This window comes from Lissotriton vulgaris, chromosome 11 (genome assembly GCF_964263255.1).
Source record: "Lissotriton vulgaris chromosome 11, aLisVul1.2, whole genome shotgun sequence".
NCBI classification, from domain to species: domain Eukaryota; kingdom Metazoa; phylum Chordata; class Amphibia; order Caudata; family Salamandridae; genus Lissotriton; species Lissotriton vulgaris.
Genome location: NC_141699.1, coordinates 145790973 through 145804697, shown reverse-complemented (window position 1 = coordinate 145804697; position 13725 = coordinate 145790973). Strand labels below are relative to the sequence as shown.

General features: G+C 47.4%; 1 protein-coding gene across 13 annotated transcripts in view; it reads right to left on the bottom strand.

The window, feature by feature from the left end:
- The window catches only part of CLIP1 (CAP-Gly domain containing linker protein 1), an 804228-nt gene that overhangs the window by 449424 nt on the left and 341079 nt on the right, over nucleotides 1–13725 (bottom strand). For 11 of the 13 annotated variants that reach the window (XM_086942960.1, XM_086942953.1, XM_086942955.1 and 8 more), the window contains 2 exons: nucleotides 11616–12560; nucleotides 6219–6335 (listed from right to left, as the gene is read on the bottom strand). In XM_086942960.1, coding sequence (XP_086799086.1) covers nucleotides 6219–6335; nucleotides 11616–12560 — 1062 coding nt within the window. The remainder of the gene's footprint in view (nucleotides 1–6218; nucleotides 6336–11615; nucleotides 12561–13725) is intronic. The other 2 variants (XM_086942958.1, XM_086942959.1) reach the window with 1 other exon arrangement.

The following is a 13725-nucleotide window of genomic DNA, read 5'->3' as shown; positions in this document are numbered from 1 at the left end:
GTGACTTCTAGCTGCAGATTCCTTACCTTACAATAGATACCCAAGTAATACCTACCCGGAGGTGGGTCTGCAAAAAGATTAGACCAAAAGGCCCATCACAACGAACCTGACTATCCAGTCAGGAGTGCTTGGTGAAAGTGTGGAGAGATGCTCACATTGCCGCCTACAAATGTCTAGGATAGGGATCCTGTGAGCTAAAGCTTTAGTAGAATGAGCATGTAAGCCCTCATGGGGTTGCTTACTGGCAAGTGCATAGCGAAATTTTTATGCAGAGAACTATCCATTGTGAGATGGCCCTTTTCTACACAGCTGTCCCCTTCTTCTCCCCAAAGTAGCCAACAAAGAGTTGAATGTCCACCCGGAACTCTTTAGTTCGATAAATGAAGAACAAAGTTTCTTTTGGAGTCAAGTGGTTGAGTCTCTCCTCTTTTTTAGAAGAGTGAGGTGGAGCGAAGGTAGATAGTGATATTTTGACCCACTTGAAAAAGGTACCACCACTTTTGGGGGAAAGGAGGCACGAGTTCTCAGAACCATTTTGTCTGGGTAGAATGTAGTGTACAGAGAGTGCTTATAGTTCGCTGACCATCTTGGCTGATGTTATGGCCACCAGAGAAGGCATTTTGAAGGTGAGTAAATAGAGTGAACAGTTGTAGAGAAGCTCGAAGGGCGCACACATTAAACAGGTCAACATCAGATAGAGATCACACTGGGGCATAATTAATGGTTTGGTGTTGGGGTCCCTGTAGGAAACAAGTCACAACGTGTGACTTGTACAAAGAAAGTTGGTCTGGCACTCATAAGAAAGCTGGAATGACTGAAAGATAGCTTTTGACAATGCCCAGAGCAGAGCCTTCCTGGACCGCAGATAGAATAAACGATAAAACCTGGGATAAAGTTGCAGAAAGAGTCAACATTCTTGGAGCCACAATATGTCACAAATGTGTCCCAATGGCAGGAGTACACCGTCTTGGTGGAGGGATGTCTGACTGCCAAAATGACATTACAAACTTTGGAAGGGAATGTCAAAAGCTGTTGACTGTTGCCGCTCAATCGTGAAGCATGAAGTCAGAGTATGCACAGGTTTGGGTGCAACACCCTGGCCTGCTGCTGCAACAGGAGATTATTCACAAAGGGGAGCCTGATCGGAGGGCTGATGCGCAAGCTCAAGAGCATGGAATACCAAACTCTCTGTACCTAATCTGGAGACACAAGAATGCCTTGGGCCCAGTTGTTCCTGCTTGTTGGACTTGGCCCTTTCCCCCAGAATTTTTCGCTTTTTGCCCCACTAATTTGGGATGTCCCCCCCCATGGTAATAAACCCGTATAGGTCAAGTGTGGTAAGAGTTGCCCTGTTTTAAATTGTAATGTCACGAAATGGTGTGCAGGAAATATTCCCCCATTTTAGAAATGCACCTGACTGAAATGTTCTTCATTAAAAATGGATGCCATGGCCATGGGTTTTGCCACCTGACTGCCGTAGGTCAGCGGTCCAGATTTTATTACCCAGCCACCCCTAGCTTTTGGAGGGAAGCCTGGCACCCAGTTTAGATCAGTTTGCCCCTAACATTCTAGAAGGTTCTGGCACTGACTGGGAGGAGGGTATAAGTAAGGGGATGCGCCACCAGAGACACAGAGAGAACTGGGACAGGAATGTGAGGGGACCTGCTGCAAGGTGTCACCGCCACTTGGACCTGTGTGCTGGGACCTGCACCCCTCCAACCCCCCCCCCTCTACTGTCCTACTGTCCCCAGGGCCCCTGACGAAGGAGGCCCCCCCCTAGGTCTCTGACGCTGTGGGGACCGTGAACCACGCCCGCGCTGCGTGAAAGAAGCCACCTGGAAGTGAGGAGTGTGCACCTGGGGCTGGCTGTGGAACTGTTCGGCCCCTTGCGAGGTGTGCCTGCCAGACGCTGTGCTGCAAAAGCGCTGTTTTGGGGAGGTTGGTGCCCCAAGGAACTGTTAGTGGCTGTGACCTGTGACTGTTGTGGCCCCCGAAGTGCTGCTGGCCCTTTAAGCTCCAGGGCCCTGAGAGCTGTGTGGGCAGAGGGAGGAGCTGTGCGCCGTGAATAGCGCCCTTTTGCTGAGAGGAATAGCGCCGCAGGAGCCTACCCCGCGTTTTGGCGCGCTGATGTGGTGTTTCAAATAATTAATGAAAGGGAGCCCACCCCTTACTGCCGCCGAAAATCACCCCTGCAGCCCGGCGCTGTCGAGGAGGCCCCCCCGCTGTGGTGGGCATCGTTGCGGCAGCCCCCGGTACCAGGAGAGGTCCGCCAAAGTGAAGACAGGGCAGCGATAGGCCCTGAAGCCAACGCGGCCTGCATCTCGTGGCTGGGCCGCCGGTGACGTCACCAGTCGTGTCCCCAGCCCGCCGCGCACGGATTGGACAGAGCGGGCACATCCCCGAGGGCCGCGCAGCGATTGGCTACCGGCCGGGCAGCCTGAAGAGGCCGGAAGAAGCTCCGGCAGAGTTGTGGTGTTGCGGGGCACCCGTGGTGAAGACGGAGCCCCGATTGTGCTGGTACGCCGGAGTGAGGCGGCCTCCTGTGAGAGCCCCGGGTTCCCGTGAAAGAGGAGGGGCCCGGGTGAAGCTGAGGGGCAGAGCGGATCTCGGCGGGGCTCCCGTGGGGAAGAGGGAGCCCCGATTGTGCCAGAAGAGAGAAGCCAGAAGCCTCGAAGTCCCGGGTCCCCGTGAGAGAGGAGGGGCCCGGGTGAAGCAAGAAGCCAGCTGAAGGTGTTTCGCGGGGCTCCCGTAGTGAAGAGGGAGCCCCGTTGGTGAAGACCGGACCGGTCCCCTGCTGAAAGACGCCCGGCGGCCGCCCTGAGAGCCGGGTAAGTCAGGGGCTCATTGGTGACTAGAGGGGAGGTATCGGGCACATGATCAGCGCCCCCCCCCCGTGACTAAACAAACCGACTGGGTCACCTCCCTGCCCCTGCTGGACACTGTCGTCGGGCCCCGTTACCCTGTTGAGCGGAGGAAGGCCTAAGAGGAACTAAGGCCCCTGAACTGGACCTTCACGGTACATGCTGATTGTATTGGGCTCCCAGTGACCCCTGGTTAGGGGAATGCTTTCTGCCAACTAGGCCCCTGTCCTCGAGGTGCCACCTAGGTAGGGGTACAGGTACTGAAGGGCCCCCTGCAATACGGACTGTATTGACACTGCGTAGGCCAAAGTTGTTGTGTGCCCGCAGAAGGAAATGTTGATGGATATCTAAAGGAATGTCATTGCATGTGTTTATTTGAAGAAGTGTTCCCTGTGGTTCCTGCTTATGAGGAATCCTACGCTCCTGTGGTGCATAAAACTAATAATCCGGGGCCAAAAAGGTTGAAGACCAGTGTCACTCAGGCAGTGTTGTTTCCGCCCCGGCTTCACGGGATCTTAGGCCCCTCTAAGGTGATTGTGCTAATGTGATGCCTAAGCTAGAGTGATTAATGCCTCAGGTTAAATGGGATTCAGGCCTGGTCTAACATTGGGGTACCTCCTGTTACTAATGTTACTGATGCCTAGGTATACTGATGTTTTATACCAGATGGTTGATTTTATGCTTTCATGCCCCCCCCCCCCATGCAGGTGAAAGTGTCTTTTTCTACAGGTTGGCGCCCGGAGTGCCCCTATGCTGACCAGGCCATTGTTATGCTCCATGCTAGTGAGGAAACCTGGATGGGCCTTCTAGTACAGGTGTTCCTGCTTGATGTTAATGCTGGGGGATTCCTATTCTTTTTGCAGGAGACGCCAATGCCAGCTATTTTGGGTTATTACCCCTAATGTTTGAGTTTATGTATAATGGGCTTCCACGCCTAGTGTGTTCTTCCCCCATATGGATGTCGCTGACGTCACATGCCAAGTGCTAACCTTTTTATATTTCAGCTGGACAATTTGGACTTATTTACCGTTTCAGCCTTGTTCCCAATTACCTTGTAAATAATCCCCCCTGGGTATATACTGCCCTGGAGCTCGCTAGCGCCCTGTTGTGATTACGGCCTATGTTATGTTTACCTTTGCAGGTTGGAGACAATAGAGAACTTATTATTTTTCCAACTCAAGCTGGTGTGGTGCCTCTTTTGTGGTGTGCCTGGTGTGTCGTATGTGGGTACTGCGTGGATGCTTCACATGTCCTCCGAAGTTTGGCCTGCCCGCTCTGCTCCATGCTACCCCCCCCTGTGGATTTGGCAACCCCATTTCTTACACTGCTATTCTTGAGAACTCTGGGCATGAGCGTTATCAGTGGAAATCTTACAAAAGGCCTGAGCTACACTCGAGATGAAAAGCATCTTCAAGTGAGAGCTGACTGGGAAACTCCAGTGCCCAACAATGATGAAATTGTGCGCTCTGGGTGGTGGCGAACATAGCTAACTAAGGTTCTCCCCAATCTTGGAAGAGATCTTGCACCACCTCCAGATGGAAACGCGATTTGTGATCCGCTAGGCATCAATGGCTGATTTTGTTTGCATTGGCATTCAGAGCCCACAAAGTGTTGAACCACCAGGGAAATACTCTGATATTCCAGCAATGTCCAGAGATGAAAGGCCTCTAGACAGAGAGTCCACAATCCACCCCACCGCTTTGTTACAGTACCACATGTCAGTAGGGTTGTATGCAAACACCTGCACCAGCCTTCCCTTGATCGAAGGAAGAAAAGCTTTCAATGCTAGTCAGATCACCTGTAGTGCAAGTCCGTTGATGTGTAGCCCGGAATACACCAGAGACCAGAGCCTTCTGATATCCACCTCTCCCAGACACATCTGCCACTACAGACAACTCTGGTTGGGAAAGGGAGGGGGTCTGCCCTGACCCAGTCACAGTTCGTTAGCCACCACTGCAATGTTTTGCAGTTCCCTCCAAGATATGGACTAGGTTGGAGAGATTTCCCGAATGCTGCGCCCACTGGAACATCAGGTTCCACTGCAGAGTCCACATATGCAAACGGGTGTGCGTCACCAGCAGGATGCAGGAGATCATGAGACCAAACAGCCTCAGTGTCAGTCTCCCCGAAATCCAGGATACAGGCTGACTTATAATGGGATGAACGTCGGGAGCAGCTTTGAAAGCGGTCCAAACGCCCTTCCGAGCAATCAGAACGCTTAACGACACAGGGTCGTCGGGCAGCAACAAGCTTCAAGGAGCATTCCTGCAGCACCTTGGAATTTATGGTGGGGCAGACGTCACAGGTTTTGGAGTTGTGGTCATGCTCCAAGCACCACAGACAGAGCAGGTGTGGGTCTGCCAAAGACATCTGCCTGTGACAGACACCACAGGGTTTGAAACCAGCTTGTTTCTTAGGGGACATCGTAAGCACACAACAAGAACAGTTCTCAGGAAACATCTTTGACAAAACATAGAAAGAAGTAAAAAACTGACTGGTAGCGACTCTCTCCGTATCAGAGCTGACTGATACATAGCACCCATATAGGCGCTATGCACTTCACTTTTGGCACAGACACAGAGCCAAACTATGCCATCTACTGCCACTCAGTGGTACTGCTAAAAAATTTCCGTATCCAGTCTAACGCCGGGGATAATTCTAAGGTAAGGAATCCGTGGCTAGAAATCTTTATCAGATACTCTAGGCTGAAAAGATGAGAATAACAGCATCCAAAGAGTCTGCCTTGTCTATCTGCTCTTTTCATTGGGGAGGGGTACTGAGAAAACTTATGAATTAGTCCAACTTGTCAGTATCTCATCAGGATTCACAGGTGCTAGCCGAACAAGTACATGTCAAGCAAAAAATATTATCGTACATGTCAATGTTACTGGTTGTTTAAAATGAGTTCAGGCACAGCTTCCGTCCTTCCTGCAGCCTGTTATACTGAGTGAAAATTGGATATAAACTGAACCTCTGATCTATGGAAAAACACTGTAACAATCCCAGATATAAATAATTCTTTCGTCATATCCACCAGTTAAAAATGTGGTTGTACACGGAGAAAGGAGGATATTGACTTCAAACTGAAAAAAACGAACAGGATAGTTCTAACTTTGTTTTTCAAAACTACAAAAAAAAAAGACTTGTGCAGTCAAACACAGCAACATGAAATAATCCACATTCTTGTCTCATGTGCACTATCTCCCTTCCTTACGTTGCCTATAAAACATGTGTTCTTCTGTCCTCTACCCTGCGATGAAATTACATTTGAAAATAATGATTAAGGAATATTTAGGGAGAAAACGTCAAAACAATAACACAAAGTCTCACTTTCAGAAGAAAAAAACATTGACTTACTAAGCTCTGCAGTTCTTTTTCCAATGAATCTTTGATTTCACTCACTGCTTCCATGTTTTTCTCAAGGTTTACAATTTTGTCATCACGCCCTTGTAGTTCTATGGCTAAGTCAGAGGCCTAACAGGGATATTATATGATGTGAACATAAATTACTGAAAAACAGTACCACAGTTAACATATAATAACAAAAAATGATAACATACAATCAAACATTAAAATAAATGAATAAACAAATTAAGTACACAAACTGCATGTTGGAGTTTGACTTTTCATTAGCCATGTCATGGGCTTTGTATTAGACAGTAAACTGGTGTCAGTCATTTGGTTAAGGAAATATCAGAAGAAAAACATCCAAATTGTAGATTCTAAAGTTGTAAACCAATTAAAGTAATCAAGTGCAAGATATATGAGCAACTTTATCAATAATTTCGGTACTTATGCAAAGCACTTGCGGATTTAAATAGTATGGGTTTAACTACAAGAGCCTCTTGATTCCAAATGCGGTTACACCTCACCGGGGAAATGCAATACCATGGGGAACAGTAATTCCCAAGTGTTTTATTTACTGCACTATTACACGTTAGATCCTGTTTTCCACACATTTCAACAGGTCTTTCCAACTGCCGCTTAAGAGGCGATTAGCATTTTAGCATATTAAACAGTTTTCAAAATGAAGGCTTCCATAACATGATGTTACACTTGGTGGAAAGCAATAAATGTCAACCAATACAAGAGAAGGGGAGTTAGATGGTGGACAAGATGCGGTTCGAGTTATACTTTGTTTAAATGTCTGCTTCCTCTGATCTAACTCTTATCCCCAGGCACATTATGCACAAAGGGAAGAGACAAAGCAGGACGGGAAGCGGATTCCCGAAAAGGAGGTTAGAGAAAAAAACAATAAAGAGAAAGGAAAAAGGAATAAAAAGGAAAGAAAAAATAAAATTAGAAAAACCTAGAGTGCAAGAGACAGTTTGTGAGACCAAGAGAAGAAAAGAAAAGGGAGCAGAGTAGACAAGATAGTAGCAAGATATATCACGTAAAGGGGCAGGAAGGCTAACAGGAATAAGGGAATGGAGAAAAATATGATCCAAGGGGAATGCAGCCTGTAAATAAAAACAAGCATTTGCAATGCAATAGGACTCGCATTTACGCGAGACTTATTGCATTGCAAACAGGAGTGCCAGCGGGCAGGGGTTAAGAAGGCACGATCAACGGGAGTGCAGAAGTGGGGGTGGAGGGGAGAAGGCACGGACTGTAGGAGGGGAGGAGAAGGCACGGGCAGTAAGAGAACCTCATTAAAGAAAATAGTGCTCACAATCTAAATAACACATACCGTGCAACACTCAAGGTAAAGGGGCTAGTAGCCAAAGAAGGATACAAATGACGACATGGCCGTCATAAGGAGGGACTAAGAAGCCTATAAACCAATCGGAAAGCAACATTTACGAAAGACAATGGCACGAGCCAATTAAAAACATGGGTGGAGAGTGGGCGGAGCTTCCACTTTATACTCCATTACTGCATGCCTCGCAGAGCAAGCAGCGCATGCACGCTGCCGCTATAGGCTCGACCTAAAAAAGAAGACCAGCCAGAACCAGGGGAAAAAGTAGCTTAACTCAGGGGAATGAGAAGAAGCCAGACCCAAAGGATAAAAGAAGAAGCCAGACCCAAAGGATAAAAGAGGAAGCTAGACCCAAAGGATAAGAGAAAAAGCCAGACTCAAAGGATAAGAGAAGAAGCCAGTCTCAGGACCCGGACCCCAGGGAAAAGAGAAGGAGCCGGACCCCTGGGGAAAGAGAAGGAATCAGACCGTAGGCGAAAGAGAAGGAATCAGAACCCAGGCGAAAGAGAAGGAATCAGAACCCAGGCGAAAGAGAAGGAATCAGACCCCAGGCGAAAGTGAAGGAATCAGACCCCAGACGAAAGAGGAGGAATCAGACCCCAGGCAAAAGAGGAGGAATCAGACCCCAGGCGAAAGAGAAGGAATCAGACCCCAGGCGAAAGAGAAGGAATCAGACCCCAGGCGAAAGAGAAGGAATCAGACCCCAGGTGAAAGAGAAGGAATCAGACCCCAGGCGAAAGAGAAGGAATCAGACCCCAGGCGAAAGAGGAGCTGGACCCCAGGAGAATGAGGAGCTGGACCCCAGGAGAATGAGGAGCTGGACCCCAGGAGAATGAGGAGCTGGACCCCAGGAGAATGAGGAGCTAGACCCCAGGAGAAAGAGAAGGGGGCCCACCCCGGGGGAACTAGAAGGTGGCCCGGCCCGGGGAAACCAGAAGGGGGCCAAGCCCGGGGGAACCAGAAGAGGGCCAAGCCCGGGGGAAACAGATAGAGCCGGGCCCAGGGGATACAGAAGGAGCCGGGCCCAGGGGATACAGCAGGAGCCGGACCCAGGGGATACAGAAGGAGCCGGGCCCAGGGGATACAGAAGGAGCCGGGCCCAGGGGATACAGAAGGAGCCGGGCCCAGGGGATACAGAAGGAGCCGGGCCCAGGGGATACAGAAGGAGCCGGGCCCAGGGGATACAGAAGGAGCCGGGCCCAGGGGATACAGAAGGAGCCGGGCCCAGGGGATACAGAAGGAGCCGGGCCCAGGGGATACAGAAGGAGCCGGGCCCAGGGGATACAGAAGGAGCCGGGCCCAGGGGATACAGAAGGAGCCAGGCCCAGGGGATACAGAAGGAGCCAGGCCCAGGGGATACAGAAGGAGCCGGGCCCAGGGGATACAGAAGGAGCCGGGCCCAGGGGATACAGAGGGAGCCGGGCCCAGGGGATACAGAAGGAGCCGGGCCCAGGGGATACAGAAGGAGCCGGGCCCAGGGGATACAGAAGGAGCCGGGCCCAGGGGATACAGAAGGAGCCGGGCCCAGGGAAAACAGAAGGAGCAGGGCCCAGGGGAAACAGAAGGAGCAGGGCCCAGGGGAAACAGAAGGAGCAGGGCCCAGGGGAGACAGAAGGAGCAGGGACCAGGGGAAACAGAAGGAGCAGGGACCAGGGGAAACAGAAGGAGCAGGGCCCAGGGGAAACAGAAAGGAGCAGGGCCCAGGAGAAACAGAAGGAGCAGGGCCCAGGAGAAACAGAAGGAGCAGGGCCCAGGGGAAACAGAAGGAGCAGGGCCCAGGAGAAACAGAAGGAGCAGAGCCCAGGGGAAACAGAAGGAGCAGAGCCCAGGGGAAACAGAAGGAGCAGAGCCCAGGGAAAACAGAAGGAGCAGGGCCCAGGGGAAACAGAAGGAGCAGGGCCCAGGGGAGACAGAAAGGAGCCCAGGGGATACAGAAGGAGCCGGGCCCAGGGGATACAGAAGGAGCCGGGCCCAGGGGAAACAGAAGGAGCAGGGCCCAGGGGAAACAGAAGGAGCAGGGCCCAGGGGAAACAGAAGGAGCAGGGCCCAGGGGAAACAGAAGGAGCAGGGCCCAGGGGAGACAGAAAGGAGCAGGGCCCAGGGGAAACAGAAGGAGCAGGGCCCAGGGGAAACAGAAGGAGCAGAGCCCAGGGGAAACAGAAGGAGCAGAGCCCAGGGGAAACAGAAGGAGCAGAGCCCAGGGGAAACAGAAGGAGCAGAGCCCAGGGGAAACAGAAGGAGCAAGGCCCAGGTGAAACAGAAGGAGCAAGGCCCAGGTGAAACAGAAGGAGCAGGGCCCAGGGGAAATAGATATAGCCTGGTCCACCGAAAAGAGAAGGACTTTGGCTAAGGGAAAAGAGAAGCTGAAAAGGCCAGGGGAAATGGAACCAACTGGTGCCAACCAGCACAGAAATAGAGGCAGGAGTGAGGAGAGCAGAGACAATGGGTAAAAGAAAACAAAAGAAGGCAGTTTCATGGGAGTGGGGGATAATGCCAAAGCACTAATTTTATGTTCATTCTTGGAGGAGTTTAGATGCCAAGTGACATAGTTGATCAATCAAGAGATCTGACTGTATCTGAGCAAGATGTATTTAACACAGCCTTTTCTAGAGAAATACTATCAACATACCTACTTGCTTCAAATAAATGACATTGCCAGGAGGATCCATTAATCCTGGGGAATGCCTCACATGCAATCAAATCTCTGCAGATTTTTTTCCAAGATTACATAAATCCCTTGAGTCTCTTGTACTGTCATTTCACCTCGGAAACCCCTCAGATCATTCCTACCTTTATGTTCCTATTTCTACCTCTCTTCCTATATGTCAACAGTTCCTCACCCCTTCTCACTGCACTAGGTTTTCCTATATCTTCGACTCTACTGCTGACAACACCGCAGTATCTCTTACCCTTACTTATGCTAGTACTTTTAATCCTATACTCCACATCCTAGCACTTTAACCCCTGCCTATACCAAACTAGCACTACTCCTGCCATGGTGTAGAACATCTGCAACCAATTGTACTATAGTATCTCTGCACATACACACACCCTAATGTCTTATTCCTATCTATACACTTCTTTTATCTTTTGTTTCCTTATACCAGAGTGCCTCTAACCCTACCTGTACCTGTACTCTAGAACCTTAAACCCACTTATACCACAGAACATTCACTGCTCCTTTTTATTAATAACTGTACCCCTGTCTATAACGTGTTGCTACTATTTGTACCCTGCTACCTAATCCACCCTTCCCTATCCATTACACCGCCTATTTTCTCTTACCTGTGGTTTATGCTGGTTGCTTATTCCATTAAGCTGGTGTTTTCTTTGTTAAATTTCCTAATTTGTTTGAAAACATAGCTTTTTCTCATTTTGAATATAGTGTTTAACTAGCATGGTCTGGTCAGGTAGCTGCTATCCATTTTGTTTTTTCCGAGGAATAAGATTGAGAAGATCAATGTAGATTAAATGAAGCAACAGCAAAAAGCAAGATCCAGAGCAAAAGAAAGTACAGGAGCCATAGAGATGGACAAAGCAAAAAACAACAGGCACACAAGGAGCCAAGTCAAAGGAAGTCAGACCATAAATGTCATCAGGTGAGGAGGGCATTGAGTTCTGAAATGATAGTCAAGAGGACAGAAACCAAGACTTTTAGAGAATGGGAATTAGGAGCTTGTGAGAAGCTAAAGTCAGGGATGGTGAAAGTAGCCACATCTGAAAGAAACATAAGCCACCCAATGCAAGGAAGCAGAGTCCGCTAGACAGGAAAAATAAAATCCCAAAGAGGTAACTACGACAAGTTGGAGGAGCAGACATAAGCAATTGTTTGAGCCAAAAGATTAAGGGTTAACTGCTGAAGAACGCAGCCTATTGCAGAAAAAGCAACTGATTTGGACTAAGGGATGCAGTACTGCATATGTTTTTATTCTCCACCATGTTCTTGTAAAACCTATACTACTACTTACAATGGTGTTGGAATGTTTGTGAAAAATCTAATCAATGAAATACAAAAAATAATACAAAACAAAAATAAAATGAAATGATGTACAAACCTTACTACGCTGGGCAAGATTTTCACTTTCAACATTTTTTATCTGCAACTCAGCTGCCTCAAGTTTCTCTCTAAGTTTCTCAGTTTCCAAAATGGCCTCAGAATTGGCTTTCTGCAAAACATCAAGACTTAAAATCTTCTCCTCTGCAGCCTTGATTTGTGACTTACAATCATCAATCACCTTTTCTTGTTTTTGGCATGTACTTTGTAGTGCCTCCAATTCCTTTACCTTAATTTCAGTGTCCTGCATTTTGTTAAGCAGATCTTCCATTTCTATCAAGTGCTGATTTTCTGCTGCATCCAGGCTGGCCTTCAACCTCTCAAGCTCCCTTTCCCTATCTTCTGTCATTTCTAATAGTTTTGCCTTTAGTGCTTCCATTTCTTTCACATGAGATGATGTTTCAGCCTCTTGTTTTGCATTTAAACTCTTGATTTCATTCTGGTGTTCCAATGTAAGAGTTTCAAGCCTAGATTTCAGTTCAACAAATTCAGCAGCCTGAGTGCCAGCACCTTTATTAAAAGACAACTGTAGTTCCTCCATGGATTGTTTATGTGACAATATAGCAGACTCTAGCTTTGACTTCCATAGTTCAGCAACATCAGAGTTGTCCTTGTTTGCCTGCTCAAGCTTTGTTTTTAAGGCCTCGTTATCTTTTACAATCTTCTCTGTGTTGGATTTAAGAGTCATGATCTCCTGTTGATATGATTCCGCAGTTGTTTCAAATTTTCCTTTCAGCAAAGTAACCTCATGCTGATGCTCATTATTCAAAGCCTCAATCTTTTCTTGTAAAGAGTTTATTTCTTGTAACAGCGATAACGAAGTATCAACACTCTCAGGTAGTTTGGTTGACTCAACTCTCTGCCGAAGATCTTCCAGTTCTCTCGCTCGCAAAGCCAAGTCCCTTTCCAGTTCCATAATACGAGACTTTTCGGACACCGTTGCCACCTAGAAGTCACATCATTTGAGAAACAGACACATGGAACTTAAAACACGTACAATACATTAATATACAGAAAATATGTTAGCAAACATATGTTAGCAAACGAACAAATAAACCAAAGCCCCAATGCATGTACAGAGCATCCAAAACAACTATTTGAATCCATCTTGAAGGACTAAGTTCAACAATCTAGGTCTGTCAAATAAAATGTCTTTGCCCATTTATGTAAATATAACAACTAACTGATTTGAACATGTGAAGCAATATCTATGCAGATATGCACCCCACGGTCTATAAAGATCAATATCCTGGAGTATAATGTGTAATTAAAAAGTCAGGTTCCAACTAACAAACATAAATGAGCAACTCAGTACCATTTTAGTGCACCAAATATCTTAAGTACAACAAGTATATACGAAACATTAGTTGAATGACTCCATTTTTTTCCCCTTTGTCAGTAAATTCCTTCAAAATATAAGTACCCTCCATTGATCAATGTTCTTGGTGACTAAAGAGCTATATAATCTTCTTTAAAAAGACACTTCAGTCCTTAAAAGTAACATCTAAGATCTCTATGTACTGCAAAAATTGTATAACGTGGAGAGAAGATTGTATGAATTGGCACCGTAGAAAGTGCAAGTTTCTCTCTTTGACAGGGGACCATTTTCAGGATTATATTAATAGATAACATGACTAGGTCAATGCACTTTACATTATTAACAATTAACAGAGAATGTGGGAATCCTGTAGCTTCTACAAATGCAATAGTCCCTTTATTAGGGAAATGACCAATCAGTCAAATCAAGAATGTTTAACAAATAAATAACTAAAAGTGGTCGAGGGGAGAGGATGTGGCTTAACGGCTAGGGCAGTCAACCTCATAACTGGGGAACCAGGCTGGAGTCTCTGCACCGACGCTAAACATCCTGTGATTCTGGGCAAATAACTTAATCACCCCATACCTAACAAAAATGAATGTGTCCTTGTGTAATGCAACTGGTGCTCATGTAAAGCGCTCTGATACTTCCGGGTCATGTTCGCGCTTTATAAAACTCTGATAGAATGCGTGACCTAGCTCAACCATGACTAAAAATAAATGCTGTTAAATCTGTGCATCACTTCTAACTGAAAAATAAAAATATAGTGTTTCAATACAGCCAAATCTAATGA